The sequence below is a fragment of the Mandrillus leucophaeus genome, unplaced genomic scaffold (assembly GCF_000951045.1).
Source record: "Mandrillus leucophaeus isolate KB7577 unplaced genomic scaffold, Mleu.le_1.0 Scaffold357, whole genome shotgun sequence".
NCBI classification, from domain to species: Eukaryota; Metazoa; Chordata; class Mammalia; order Primates; family Cercopithecidae; genus Mandrillus; species Mandrillus leucophaeus.
The window spans coordinates 109,487-125,242 of NW_012103776.1; the positions used below are offsets into that span (position 1 = coordinate 109,487).

A 15,756-nucleotide genomic window follows, 5' to 3' on the forward strand; every position below is an offset into this window, starting at 1 on the left:
CCGTCGGAGGCGGTGGGGGAGGCCGGGCAGCGCCCAGCTGGGCATCTCCGCGGTGGGAGCAGGTTACCCTCTGAGCTCAAGCCTCGGCCTCCGGCCTCTGCGTCTGGAAGGTCGCGGGCTAAACTTTGGGTGTCCTGACAGATGGTGTCTGGGGAGTGAGCTTCTCGGGGGTTGGGGGCTGATGTTCCTCTTCAGGGAGCCACTCTTAAAAAATCATCCCTCAGATCCTCCCGCAGACCTGCTCTTTGAGACCTCCTGGCCATGTTAGTGAGAGGATTACTGCATGGGAGTCAGTGCCTTTGAGCCTCAGTTTCCTATTGTGTACACAGGAAGGAGGCAGAATATATAGCTTTCTAAAAAGCCTCCCAATTCTTTAATTAAAAAAAAAAAAAACTCTTGGGAAAGTAAAATAAAACGAAGATTTTTACATGCCTTATTCCGGACTCAGTCCTTCCGGGGCCTTGAATGGTATATAATGCTGGGTGAACCATACTGGGTCATTCAAAAAAATGCCACGACTTTCTTAACAAGTCAGATACTGTGGTTATGGATGCTTCTGCTAATGTGGCATGAATCCTGGAGACTCTGTCCACTCCTGATCCGTGGGGGAAGGAGGGAGGGTTAAATCCTACGAATATGGTTCAAAAGAATTCGCCCTCCAACCCCCTACCAGCAATTTGAGAATTTGAGCTTATTCGTTTTAGATATATTTACAGGTCCCTCCCTCTCTTTGGGCATTTCTTTCTGCTTAGGGTAAGATAAGCCACAGGTTTACTGGGATGGATGAAATGATAGCAAAGGGCTTTTATTTGGGAGGCGAGGGAGGGAACACACTCCTGTGGCCCCTCTACAGTCCTCCAAATCCGGAAATGGAGAGAGACAGTCTAATAATAGCAAAGAAATAGTATTTTCCTTTGAGCTCTGATTTGTCTAGCTGGTAAAGATGCCTTGGTCTGCTGGCTCTGTCTACTATACTGGCGGCTTTTTTTTTTTTTTTTTTTTCATTGTTTCAGTTAAACCTGTGCATTACTCAGAGACTCACTTGCTCCCCTGGGATTTTTTTTTCCCCCTTCTTTCTAGTGCTAGGCAGATACCCTAATCTCCCTCTGAGGCAAGGGCTGTAATGTGCCTATTGTGTTGTGTTAGGCAGTCACTTTCCCTGAGAGCCAGGCGCCTAGCCTTGAGGGCCCCCAGCGCTTCCTTCACCTCAGTGAAGAGTTGAGAGATGGCTTAGCTGTTGATGAGCCTGCAGGTTTAGGGGTCTGTGAGTTCCTTGAAGATGTTTGCAAAATTCTATGTATGTGCCCTTGTGTCTTTTTTGAGGACAAGAACCCAAAACTTTCATTAGGTTTTCAAAGAGGTCCCTGACCCCAACTTAAATGATAGTATCTCTAAAGGCAAGGCCTTCCTCCCCACCTCTCCCAACCCTATCAAACCTGCCACAAGTCTTTGTGTATTAATAATATCTGGCCTCGGGATTTTAGAGGTAAAAAGGATTCAGAGCACACACCTGCCTGGTCAGCTGCCTCAGTTGACAGTTAAGGCCTGGAGGTAGGCTGCAGGCTGTGGAACCAGAACACTGGGTGACCTGGGGCAGGTTGCTTAGCCTCTCCTGTCCCCAGTGTCCTCCTGTACTAAATATGGGTAGTAACTCTAGCAGTACCTGTTTCATAGATTTTGTGAGGATTAAATGAGATAATCCTTTAAAATGCTTAACACAGCTCACGGCACATAATAAATACTGGATAATTGTTAGCCATTCTCAGCTGATTAGTGCTTATGTCTGGTTCAAGGTAGAGGCCATTAGACGATACTACCTCAAAAACCTTTTGTGACTAGGATCTTGAATATTCAATCCGTGGCTTAAAAGTATGATGCTGTCACAGTTAAGTCACCTATAAGTGAACCAATAAAAGAAAAAAAAGCTGTAGAAGATACGGAATAGCTTTAGATAAGTCTCTGATAGGTGACTAAAGGAACGTCATTATTTAAATAATTTTTTTGTAACTCAACAATTTACTCTTCAGGCCCATACTATACACATACTATATGTCAGACTGAACACTGGGGATATGCTAATTTTCAACTGAAGAAAATTGAAATTTTAATTAAAGACCACTTGGATATAGAGCATAGTGACTGAGCAGATTCACTGAAGGAGGATGATGAGGGAGTGGACAGACATTGTAACAGGAGAAATTGTGTTCGGCTCCGAAAGGTATTGGTGATCTAGGTAGGTAAATACATAACTAGTTACTCACAGAAGATCGTGGCTTCGCCTCCCAGTGACTCAAGAATTCTCTCAATGTGAGTATGGCAGGGTGGGGAACAAGGAGAGCGTGGGTCATTGAGATCCCAGAAGGACTCCCAGTCTTTGTGGTGGTCTAGTCCCCCCAAATCTGGATACCAGTCACCAGTCCGGCTGACTTCTGCTCTGCTGCCCGTCCTTCCAGGCCTCACTGCTTCCTCATTCCCCACCTCGGAAACCCGAGGGTGGAACCCAGACCACCTGAGCACACCTACTGCAGTGGACCACTGCCCACTCCTAGGAGTGGTTGAATTGCCTGCCTTCACCTGCCTTGATGTCTCGCTCTGCTTATAGCAGAACCAGGCCAAAATATCCAGAAGTCCATTCAGCCTCTACAGCAGGGGCCGGGCACATAGAAGATGTTTCCAAGTCAAACATATACCATACTGACTCATTGAGATGAGTCTGCAGTGCAACTGTTATCAAAGAGTAGGAGTCTGGGAAACTTCAGATAATGTCATGTCCTCACTTTTGGACCGAACGAAGGAAGGAACCCAGGGCACCACAAAGGCCTAATGCTGGTAGAAGTGGTGGTGGCTGGATGCCAAGTCCACCTTCCAGTTAAGAACATTAACAGTTCCGGCCCCTGCTGGTGAACCCCCACCCCTGCTGGGAGATGTGGGATAGTAAGTGCTTGGCTTTTACAAAATTCTGCTCTTTTGTTTCTCAAAGTTTTATGTTCACTGCTCTAACAACTCGGGGGGGTGGTGTGTGTGCCAGATATTATTATCCTCGTTTTATGGATGAGGACACAGGGCACTAAGAACAGAGAGGTCAAACGACTGATCCAGAGTGACACAGGTGGCAATAGGTGTAGACAGGGCCAAAAGCCACATGTTCTAACAGGAGCCCAGCACCCTTCCCCTCTCCCACACTGCTGTTCGTAAGGTACCTGTGCAGTGTATGTTGTAAAAAGGAGATGGCTCTGTAAGAAAGAAAAGATGGCATAATCATCTTTCATTTGCTGTTCATAATAGTGTTATAATTGATGTCTAAATTGGTGCTGTGGTCTCTAGAAGAGATTCACATTTGAGGGGCACATGTTATTGCTACCAAATGGAAGCACTTTTTATGTGTGTACTTGTCTTTGGGATTTATTTTGCTAGCTGGAGACTGTGACCTTCAATCCTCTTTTCCTTTCTTCCATGAACACAGGTTCAACAGCTGGACATGGAGAATCAACGCTCATCACCTCTGTCGTTCCCCAGTGTTCCGCAAGAAGAAACCTTACGTCAGGCCCCTGCTGGACTTCCCCGAGAAACTCTGTTCCAATCCCGCATTCTTCCTCCCAAAGAAATTCCTTCTTTGTCTCCCACCATTCCCCGACAAGCCTCCCTGCCCCAAACTTCCAGTGCTCCCAAGCAAGAGACTTCTGGCCGGATGCCCCATGTGCTCCAGAAGGGACCCTCACTCCTGTGTTCTGCCGCTTCTGAGCAAGAGACTCCTCTCCAGGGCCCCCTGGCTTCCCAGGAAGGGTCCCAGTATCCACCCCCAGCTGCTGCTGAACAAGAAATCTCCCTTCTCTCCCACTCCCCCCACCACCAAGAAGCCCCCGTTCACTCCCCTGAAACTCCTGAGAAAGACCCCCTGACCCTTTCCCCAACAGTTCCCGAGACTGACGTGGACCCCCTGCTCCAGAGCCCGGTTTCCCAAAAGGACACCCCCTTCCAGATCTCTTCTGCAGTCCAGAAGGAACAGCCGCTCCCCACGGCGGAGATCACCCGCTTGGCTGTGTGGGCTGCCGTCCAAGCAGTGGAGAGGAAGCTGGAGGCCCAGGCCATGAGGCTACTGACCCTGGAAGGCAGGACGGGGACAAATGAAAAGAAGATAGCCGACTGCGAAAAGACAGCCGTGGAGTTTGCGAACCATCTGGAGAGCAAGTGGGTCGTGCTGGGGACCCTGCTGCAGGAGTATGGGCTGCTGCAGAGGCGGCTGGAGAACATGGAGAACCTGCTGAAAAACAGAAATTTCTGGATCCTGCGGCTGCCCCCCGGCAGCAATGGAGAAGTTCCCAAGGTAAGCACATCCCAACTGGGGCTTCCCAAGGAAGCTGATCCAAGGAATCTGAATTGGAGTGTGGGTTAGGAATGTAGTATAATATGAAAGAAAGGGGTGGTTGAGAAAGGAAAAAATATAGTGATCCCAGTTGCTAGGATGTGCCAAAATCATTATTTCTTGTGTTGATGAGAGTATAGGCTAGTACAGAAATGCCCCTGGGATCAGGGGCTGTCAGTTTAGAAGGGTGTTCAGCAGAGCTGTCCATGGTGTGAGAGGCTATGAAGGCAAAGCGAAGGCCGATGAGAGCCGTGGAGAGGCTTTACCATCAGTCACTGAGGGTGCGTTCGCTTTACAATTGCAGCAGAGGACGGAGCTTGGGTTAAACATCACAAGGATCTGTCGTGCTCCACATGTTTATCAGTTCACTTACAAGCCATATTGGTGCCAGGAAAACTGATTTCAAGAGGTTTCCTTTCAAAAGCTGGAGAAGTTAGGTTTCCATATTATTTTCCAGAAGGTTCTGAAAGAGCTTGAGTGTAGACTGGCTTGCTTTCTCTTCTTCAGTGCTGCTGCCCCCTTTCACAGCCATATGTAGGGAGAAAACAGATTCTGTTCTCTAGCCCGGCATGTCTCAAATTTTACTGGGCACATGGATCTCCCCAGGATCTTACTGAATGCAGAAGCTATTTAGTAGGTCTAAGGTGGGGTCTGAGAGTTCGAATTTCTAGCAAGTTTCCTGGTAGCACCATTGCTGCTGGTCCACAGACCATGCCTTAGAGCTGCAAGAATTATATCCTGAAGGGCAGGAAAAGGATCCAACAAGATGGGCCCCTCACTCTCTGGGGCCAGGACGGTGGCCAGACTTCTAGAAAAGTTGTAGATGAAGGCCCAGAGCCAGGAGTTTGGGCCTTGGGATTGGCCAGCTGTGGGCCTGTCACTGGCTTCCAGCGGGTCTGAGCCGAGTTTGCTGTGTGGTTTCAGGTCCCTGTCACATTTGATGATGTCGCTGTCCACTTCTCGGAGCAGGAGTGGGGAAACCTGTCCGAGTGGCAGAAGGAGCTCTACAAGAACGTGATGAGGGGCAACTACGAGTCCCTGGTTTCCATGGGTAAGGAGAAGTCTTCACTCGCTGGGGGCTGCCTGTACACCAGCTCAAGGTGCATTCATAACCTTAGGGAGTTCTGAACCTCAGCAGAGCCAATAGTCAAAAGCAAGGAGAACAGAGTTTTACAGATCACAACAAATTAAAGCAAATGCCCTCATATACCCACACACATCAGCGCGGCCCAGGCCAGAATGGCTTGTAAATTGAGACCCCACTCTCGGAGAAGCTGCTGGGACAAGGAGGAAGAGAAAGATCTCGACATCAGTGGTCTCTCTGTCATATTTTTCCCCATGGACCCCTTTTTTAATAAATTAGTTTGTCCAGCAAACTATTATTAAGGAAGGAAAAAAGAAAGAAAAGTATGCTGAGTGCCTACTGTGTACCAGCCACGTTTGAGGTGCTGTACAAGAATCACCTTCTTGGACCCACACAGCCAAGATGTTGGGGAGGCTAAGACTGGTGTTCACACTCCTGTTTGATGATTCAGGTGCCTGAACACTGAGGCTATGATAAGGGAGGTTAAATGCTTGTTTCACGGAGATCTGTCTTACCCCAAAGTCTGTAGATTCTTGTGATTTTCATTAAGAATATTTAAGGAAGAAAACCTGTGACTCTACATGGCCGGGTGCGGTGGCTCATACCTGTAATCCCAGCACTTTGGGAGGCCGAGGCAGGCGGATCAAAAGGTCAGATCGAGACCATCCTAGCTAACACGGTGAAACCCCGTCTTTACTAAAAATATATATAAAAAAAAAATTAGCTGGGCGTGGTGGTGGGCGCCTGTAGTCCCAGCTACTAGGGAGGCTGAGGCAGGAGAATGGCGTGAACCTGGGAGGCGGAGCTTGCAGTGAGCCGAGATCAAGCCACTGCACTCCAGCCTGGGCGACAGAGCGAGACTCCGTTTCAAAAAAAAAAAAAAAAAAAAGGAAAAATGTACTTTACTTTTATATATGTGTATCTGTTTCTCCGATATAGAGAACTTTTTGGATATATACAAAAATGTTATCTTAAACATTTAAATGTGTTGTCACATAGAAACTTTAATTCCAACGAGAACTGACAATTTTATACATACCTTTCCATAGGATACATTCCCTTCCTTTTAAAATTCTTTTAATTGTGTTTTTTAATTGTGAAAATTCAGCAATTTAAATGATTTATATAATTAAGAACAACCACCACCCATTCACCAGTACCACTCCCCGGAGGTAACCACCATGAACACCTTGACCTGTGATCTCTCTCATCTTTTTTTGCATGTGCAGATATAAGCATGATACATGCACTGATGCACATGCGGTTTGGGATTTGCACAGAGGGGCCCATTTGCTTGTATTACCTAATGTAGGGGCATAGAGAGTGTTCCATGTCGGCATACGTAGGCCTCCTTGGAAAGACAATGCAGTGTTCCATGTGAACCATTAGGGCTTTTGACCTTTCTGCTGTTGCTGATCAGTAGGTTGATTCTGTTTTTCTCACTGTTACAAAGTGTTATGATAAACATCTCTGTGTATTTGTGCACTTCTGTGTGTTTCAGTAGGACGGATACTGAGAAGTGGGATTGCCAGGTAAACAGGATGCACATTTACAGTTTTATGGCTACTGCCTGGTACCCTCCAGAAGGCTGAGCCAGTTGGTGTTTCTGCAAGGGTATGTGAAAGTACCACTTCATACCCTAGCCTGAGCTGATGTTCTTCTATTTTAAATGTTAGTCTTTTTTATAGGTAAAAAATGCTACCTCATTTATTTTATTTTTTATTTAATTATTATTTTTTGAGACAGAGTCTTGCTCTGTCGCCCAGGCTGGAGTGCAGTGGCGCGATCTCAGCTCACTGCAAGCTCTGCCTACTAGGTTCACGCCATTCTCCTGCCTCAGCCTCCCGAGTAGCTGGGACTACAGGTGCCTACCACCGCGCCCGGCTAATTTTTTTTTTTTGTATTTTTCGTAGACATGGGATTTCACCATGTTAGTCAGGATGGTCTTGATCTCCTGACCTCATGATCCACCTGCCTCGGCCTCCCAAAGTGCTGGGATTACAGGCGTGAGCCACGTGCCTGGCCTACTTCATTTATTTAAATATGTATTCTTTGACGATTAGTGAACTTGTGCATCTTTTTATATATTTATTGGCCATTCATATTTCTTCTACGATTTACCTATTTATAACTTTGCAATTTTACTAGTTATAGAAGTTCTTTATGTATAACTATGGATATTAACCCTTTGCCATATGACAAACATGTATATATATATGTATAACATTTCCTCTAAGTTTCTTCATCTTTTAACTTTATTTCCAAAGAACTGCGAACTCATTTTATGTAAGAAAATCTTTTGATATTTTATTTTATGGCTTTTAGATTTTTATCAGGATTAGTTTTTTGCTTTTTTTCTTTTTTTGAGACGGAGTTTCACTCTTGTTGCCCAGGCTGGAGTGCAGTGGTGAGATCTCGGCTCACTGCAACCTCTTCCTCTCAGGTTCAAGTGATTCTCCTGCCTCAGCCTCCTGAGTAGCTGGGATTACAGGCATCCGCTACCACGCCTGGCTAATTTTTTGTAATTTTAGTAGAGACGGGGTTTCACCAGGTTGGCCAGGCTGGTCCCAAACTCCTGACCTCAGGTAATCCACCTGCCTCAGCTTCCCAATGTGCTGGGATTACAGGTGTGAGCCACTGCACCTGGCCAGGATTAGTTTTTTACCTTACAAAATTTCAAATATCTTCTGCCTTTGTAATGAAAACCTGGGCAGGTTTTGACCACCTCTGAGCAACATGATCTACACACACACACACACACACACACACACACACACCTACCTCTGTTCGGAAAAGGTGGGGAGGCTTGGTGGTTTTCCATTATGGTCTTCAGTCGAGGAGCTGCTCCTGAAATCACGTGCCCACAGAAGATACAACAACATCCAGTGCAACCTCATCCCAGAGCATATTTTTTCCCTTTCTTCTGTCCAGACTATGCAATTTCCAAACCAGACCTCATGTCACAGATGGAACGCGGGGAGCGGCCCACCATGCAGGAGCAGGAAGACTCTGAGGAGGGTGAGACGCCGACAGATCCCAGTGCTGGTGAGTGGCTAAGGGTGATCCACAGCTCTGCATTCTAGATCTTTCACCAGTCAGGAAGCCCCAGCATGAGTCGGCACAATCCAAGGTAGGCCCTGCCGGGATATGTTAGGAGGAAGGAGGCCCACAGGTGCCAGGACCTCCTTTGGAGCGCCATGATCACCAGTAGCCTAACTTGTTGATTAATGGGAATGCCGTGAATTTTTTGACATGACCAAGTGTCACCTCACTCTCTGTAGGAAATAAAGCGAGAAACTCAAGAAAGGCAGTCACTTGTCAAGCAGTCATTAGTGCTTAAAATTCCTGGAACTTCCGAGAAAAGGACCACATCCGTGAGTCCTGCAGGTAGTCAGTGGAGGGATAAGGGGCAGGCATGGACTTTACCGGGAACATCCTACACGCACAGCTTCAGTAGGACAGCATGTAGGTGGAGTCAGCAGATATGTGCCCGGTGAGACTGACCAGAGGCTGTGTGGCTCATGTGCACTCTCTGGTGTGAGGCTGTCTGTATCTGAGTACAGTTTTTCTGCTTACTGGTGATGGGATTTCAGTTACTAGATCTTTTTAGAGTCTCATCTATAAAATAGAACTGGCACTAATATCTAACCGTGGGGCCTGGCACAGTGATTGGCACATAGCAGTGGCTCAGTAGACCAGCCGCTGTTGGTGTGCCTGGGGTCACCCCATTCACGGCGGCCGGCTCAGTGGCTCACACACTCATGCTGCAGGAGCTCTTGTGGTGCGTGGTTGCTCTTTGAAGCCCCTGTTTGGGAACTGCCCTTGGACTTGCATCACTTACCTCGACGGTCGTCAGCGGAAGCTGATCCTGGTCCTTTGCGGGCAGGTGTGGCGTGTGAACATAGCTGAGTGTTACTGGCAGTCATGTCTGCTGAAAGAGGATGATCCACCTGGAGAACTCTGTTTGGGGCCAACAGCCAGGTCTTGTTAGGAACTAATGTCATTGATTTGGGAACCTATCAGCTGGCTCCAAGCAGATGTTCTAGGAACATGGAGTAATGTCAGCCCCATGTGCTGAGTGGAAAGGCAGAGACAGAACCCTGTAAAAATACAAGTGCTGGCATGTCCCAGAGAAATCCAGCGGCGTCACTTTCTATGAATTTGCCTAAAATTTAACTCGAGGGGAGGGGCTAACCCTGAGTTCATTCTGGCAGACAGAAAAGAGGAATTTAAAAGTCGATGAGGATGAGGTGTTGGTGACAGTGTGGCACATGGCAGGGTGAACTTTTGGTTGAGGAAAATCAGTCAGTACCGTAAAGGTTTGAGTGGCCACATCCAAAAACAAAGGTCAAGTAGGAATAGAGAGATTCTAGGTAGAAGAAATGAGAAAGAAGGGTTGGGGGGCAGAGAATGAGAAGTCAGGAGAGATGATTTGTGGTAAAAATCCTAAAATACAGTCTGCTGTCCCAGCAGGGACTTGCGGTTCAGGTGCAGCTCTCATAGAATTTTCTTGGAAGAGCTGGATGCAAGAGCATGGATCCCCTTTCTCTGTCTGCTTTTCACAGCCTCATCACAGATGGGCCTCTCACAGAATGGGGCCAGAATTGAAAAGCAAAATAACTCAAATCCATTCGGCCCTGGGCTGGGTTTGTTCTGGCACATGCACTTCCACAGGAGCTTCTGCTGGAATAGGCAGCCTCACAGAGGCCTCCTTGTGTGGCTGAAATGTGTCATTTGTTCCAGTCACCATCTCCAGCCCCTGGGAGTCTGCAGTGGGAGGACAGGGGAGGACATAGGCAGTGCTGCTCCACAGCGTGAGCTGCACACTCGCACCTCTGTGCTAAACCAAAGGCCCCGGCCTTGCCGTTGCAGGCTGGTTCTGCAAAACTGCAGGTATCAGAGCCCCTTCACTCCAGTGGTAACATGTCCATCCAAGCACCTTCTCCCTTTGCAGAATGGCAGCAAATCCAGCCATGGGCCAGACCAAAAGTATGAGACCAAGGGGGAAAAGTCCAGAAAATTGAGACTTCTCATAATTCCAAATATACCAAACATGACAATTTTATGAATTGGCTAAGTAAATTCAGCAAATAAACTACCATTTAATGGTTGGGTTCCCAAGGGCAAAGAGATCCAAAGATGATTCAGATGTCAACCCTCCAAATACTCAGAACAGGGGCTCCCATTCATTCACAGCCCTGGAAGGGTGGCCTTGGAGGCTGGAGAAGCCAGGCACCATCTTCACCTAGCAAATTAGCAAAGAGTAGGGCGAACCAGAAAGCATGGCTGAAATCTGTGTGCTCAGACATTGCCACTCGGAGGGTTCATCATTTCAGTCTCTCGAGAAAGCAATTTGATGCTTTCTAGTCTTAAAAATATATACATATTTTTTTACTATATGTGTGTGTGTGTGTGTGTGTGTGTGTGTGTGTGTATATTGTTTTGTTTTTGAGATGGAGCTTCACTTTGTTGCCCAGGCTGGAGTGCAGTGGCGTGCTCTCTGCTCACTGCAACCTCCACCTCCTGGTTCAAGCAATTCTCTTGCCTCAGCCTCCTGAGTAGCTGGGATTACAGGTGTGCACCACCACGCCCAACTAATTTTTGTACTTTTTTTTAGTAGAGACGAGGTTTCACCATGTTGGTCAGGCTGGTCTTGAACTCCTAACCTCAAGTGATCTACCTGCCTCAGCCTCCAAAAGTGCTGGGATTACAGGCACGAACCACTGCGCCTGGCTTATTATTAAGTATATTTTAAATATTTTAAATGTTCTTACATTTGACCTAATAATTTACTTCCTGAGAGTCTAGCATGAAAAAGAATCCAAAATATAGATTAAGATGTACAAATACAAATCACAGTATAATAGACTATTACACACTAAAATCACATTTATGAAGAGTTTTGAAACCATAAGTTTCATTCGTATGTTTATTTAGTTCATCAGATCTCTTTGGTAGCAGGTACTGTGTCAAGAACTACATTAACCCTGAGGCCCTTGCCCTCAGACTTAACTCCTGTGGAGAGACTGACATTAACAACCAAAACACCCCCGATAGATGAAAGCACGGGCACCAGCTGTGACGGACGCAGAGCATCCAGGACTGCGAGGCCCACGACAGGAAAGGTGCCCTTGAGTTTGGGAAGTCAGAAAGGCCTCTTTGAGGACATGGGATTTCTAGTGGAAACCTGAAGGCCAAGTAGGGTTCCGGTTGCTCCATGGAGGACTAACTGAAGGGAGGATGGTCTGGAAGCTAGGAGACCACTTGGAGATTCTTTCTGTCTTCCCGGTAGGAAACCTTGGCATCACCCTGAGAGAGAAGTGGCTGTTGTCAAGATATACTTTGGCAGTGGACTAGGAAGGACTTAGGGATTGGTGGGTGTTGAATAGGAGGGATGGGGAGGTGCTAAGGATGGCTCCTAGGCCTCTGGCTTAAGTAAGAATAGAGGGAGGGTAATGTAAGGTTCAGATTTGGAGAAACACTGAGAATTCCGTTTTGAACACATTAGGTTTGAGATCCCTGTGAGACATCAAAGAGCAGGTGTTGAGAAGGCAGCTGAATAAAGGAGTCTGGAGTTCAGAGCAGAGGTCTGAGCTGGAGACATCTGGCCTTGGCACATTTGGACATTTGGTGTCGGCAGCATAGATACATTGGGTTGCTCAGTCTGTAGAGGGGGAAGAGAGGAGAACACAAGCCATGCCCTGCAGAACCCTGGGTTTTGGGACAGATTCGGGAATTTGGAATATGTTGTTCACGATGGGGCCCAGGTGTTAGTATTTTTTAGCTTCCAAGGTGATTTTCATGTGCAGCCAGGGTTGAAAACCACTGTTGTAGGATTTGGAAAAAGAAGGAGGAGCCAGAGGAATCAAAGGAAACAGAAAGAGTGGCCAGAAAGGTAGCAGGAAAATTAGGATAGTGCCCTGTTGGGTATTTCTAGAGAAGAATGTTTCCAGAAGGAGAGAGTATGCCCAGCAGTGTTGTATTCTGCTGTGTGGTTTAGGAATAGGAAGACTAAAAAGTGTCCATTGGATTGCAAGCTAAAAATCATCAGTGACCTTAGGAAGACTAACGTTGGTAGCTTAGTGGAGGTGGCAGCCTGATAGTCAGTGGGTGAGGAGCGGGTGGGAGGCAGGGAAGTAGAGATGGCACGTGCTGACAGTCATTTCAACAAGTGTAGCTGTGGGGGAGTGGAAATATGGGACAGTTGTGGGGATTCTTGTTTGCCTAAGATGGGGATTGCTAAAGCCTGTTTGAAATGTTGATGGGAATGATCCAGTTGATAGGAGGATTAAGGATGTAGAAGTGGGAAAAGTAAATATAGTGAGGTCAGTGATGTAAGCAAAAGTAGGTTTAAAAAAACTGGATGGAAACATACCAAAGCCGTATTTCTCTATGTTTTGTAAAATGTTCTGATGTAAGCATATATTACTTCTTATTCAGTAAAAATATATTTTTTAAAACAGTATACAATGAAAGATTGAGTTCAACAGGGCAGATTGAACATGTATTTATTCCTACCTCCCCAGATCCTTCTTTTTTTTTTTGAGACAGAGTTTTGCTCTTGTTGCCCAGGCCGGAGTGCAATGGCGCGATCTGCAACCTCCACCTCCAGGGTTCAAGTGATTCTCCCACCTCAGCCTCCCCAGTAGCTGGGATTTAAGGCATGCACCACCACGCCTGGCTAATTTTGTATTTTAGTAGAGATGGGGTTTATCCATGTTGGTCACGCTGGTCTTGAACTCCCGACCTCAGGTAATCTGCCCGCCTCGGCCTCCCAAAGTGCCGGGATTAGAGGCCACTGTGCCCGGCCTCCCAAATCCTTCTAAAATAAGAGTGAAGGAACTTTTAAAAAGAAAAGAGATACAGCAATGAAGTTTTTCAGCCCTGAAGCAAGTGGATAGATGTGGTAAGCTGAATCTGAAATTGGTACTGGGGAAAACTGAGAAGAAACTCAGTTTGCACCCCCACACCTGCTTGGGGCTCAAGAGTTAATAGTACCAGAGACTCTAGAGATTCCTGGAAATAGGAATGAAGTGAGGCTAAACACAGACAGCTGGCTGAACATCTTTTAAATAGACCACTTAACACTCCCCTCAGCTCCCATTGCCTCCCTCAGTCCCTACTACAGGCATCTGCGTTTCTCTAGCCGTGTTATGTGACAGGCTTATTCTCTGGAGAGGGTGCAAAGGAGGCTTTCTGGACATGGGCACCAGGCACAGTTGAGGGTGGGGCACTACATCAAAAATGGGAAGAAGGAGACTTGACGTGCAGATATTGAGATCTGCAGACTTCTTCCCTAACTCGACTCCCAGAATGTTGCCAACACCCAGAATTAAACCCATCGGGCAGGATATTGGAAGAGCCTTATCTGGAGACTTTTGGGACCAGGCCAAGAGGTTTCTGAGTAAAATGACTTGGCCAAAGCTCCCTATGGGCCAAGCAGAGACCCACACATAGTTAGCAAGCCCCACCCAAATGCATTCAGCTCTTTGTTCTCTTGAGTGTCCTCTTGTAAGTCTCCGTGGACAACCAAGAACCAGAAGACATTTGGGAAGAGTCTGTGGTGTACAGAGATGAGTAAGTAAAGACATCAGAAAAAATATATTTAGAGGAACAGAGACCGTGCAGAGAGGAAAAAAATGTATATATGAATACTTACATATAAAATCCTTAGATAAAATAAGTGAATGCATTCATGACACAAAAGTGTAATGCTTGTTTTTTTAAAAAAGAAGAGAAAGGAACTCTTGGAAATTAAAAATGTAATAGTACAAGTTAGAGACTCAGGAGCAGTGTTGGAGGATAAGCACACATCCCAGAAAATAAAGCTAAAAGATAAGAAAATAGGGAAATAATAAAAATAAAGGATGGAAGGAAATAGGGAAAGAATAAGAAAACTGAAGGATGGAAATCCAATATCCAGATAATAGGAATATCCAGAAAAAAAGAGTAGCAAAAACAGTTGGGAATTATCAACAAAATGATTCAAGAAAAATTCCCACCAATTTAAAGCCATAATTTTGTAGATTGAAAGAGCCAGCTGCCCAGAGCACTGGAAGAAAATAGACCTACACTTTCAGCATGGACTTTCAGAGCAACTGAGAACAAAGGAAATCCTATGAGCTTCCAGAGAAGAGAAACAGAGTCATGCGAAGAAACAGGAATTAGAATGGCCTCAGACATTTGTAACCACATTGGGATCTAGAAGACAGTAGAGCAATGCCTTTCAAATTCCAAAGGAAAATATTTTCCAACTTATAATTCAATATCTAGCCAAACTCTTTCGATTAAATATGAGTGAAACTGAGACATTTTGAGATGTCAAGTCTCCACAAATCCTTTATCAAACTGGGGGAGGTGCTTTGCCAAAATGAGGAAGTAAACCAAGAAGGAGGCATTACAAACGCCAACTTGAGAGAGAGGTGGAGGCACTCCAGGGGCATGGCCCAAGGGCATTCCGAGAGGCCAGCTGTGCACCTAGAGGCAGCCGGTTGTGTGGGGCACCTCCACAGGTCCCAGAAATTTGTCTTCAAGTGGATGAAATTGATAAACACCCAATATATTTGAATGTTTGGAGAGGAGAGTTACGCAGCAAGGTAAGGTTGGGGGAGTTTGGGGCTGAGTTCATGATAATTAGTCGTAAGCTGGGCAAAAGAAAAAAGTGTCAGATCTAGGGAAGGCAAGAAGGTTTACAGGCATTGGAAGCACTCACTATACTACAGAGTTTTGTTATAAATAACATTGATATAATCTAGCGAGGTAAACATCCAGTATTGATCCAACTAAAATTACAACAAAACTGTATTGGCAGGATCAGTTCAGAGGAGACCTTCATCCCTTGGAAGTCAATGGATGATGCTTAAAATTGAAAACTCAAGGAGTAGCAATATAAGTGTGTTACTTAGAGTTATGGAGGTAAATGACCAAAGAATCAGCTGGAATCATTGAAGTGATTGCCTCGGGGAGCAGGAAATGGGGGTAGGTGAGTGGAAAAGAACTTTTTAAAAAATAAGTTCTGGGCCGGGTGTGTTGTCTCACACCTCTAATCCCAACAGTTTGGGAGGCCGAGGCAGGTGGATCACTTGAGGTCAGGAGTTCGAGACTAGCCTAGCCAACATGGTAAAACCCCATCTCTACTAAAAGGGCAAAAAAGAAAAAAATAGCTGGGCGTGGTGGCCCGTGCCTGTAATCCCAGCTACTCAGGAGGCTAAGGCAGGAGAATCACTTGAACCCAAGAGGTGGAAGTTGCAGCCCCGTCTCAAAAAAAAAATTTTTTTCGAAGAACTGTTCAACTATGTTCAACTAGCCT

General features: G+C 46.1%; 1 protein-coding gene across 1 annotated transcript in view; it reads left to right on the top strand.

Annotated features, from left to right (window-relative positions):
* Nucleotides 1–15,756, top strand: part of LOC105546367 (zinc finger protein 777-like) — a 374,731-nt gene that overhangs the window by 1,607 nt on the left and 357,368 nt on the right. Inside the window, 3 exon segments of the mRNA XM_011989547.1 lie at nucleotides 3,464–4,324; nucleotides 5,288–5,414; nucleotides 8,379–8,492. Of these exon segments, the coding sequence (XP_011844937.1) occupies nucleotides 3,479–4,324; nucleotides 5,288–5,414; nucleotides 8,379–8,492 (1,087 nt within the window). The 5' untranslated portion in view covers nucleotides 3,464–3,478.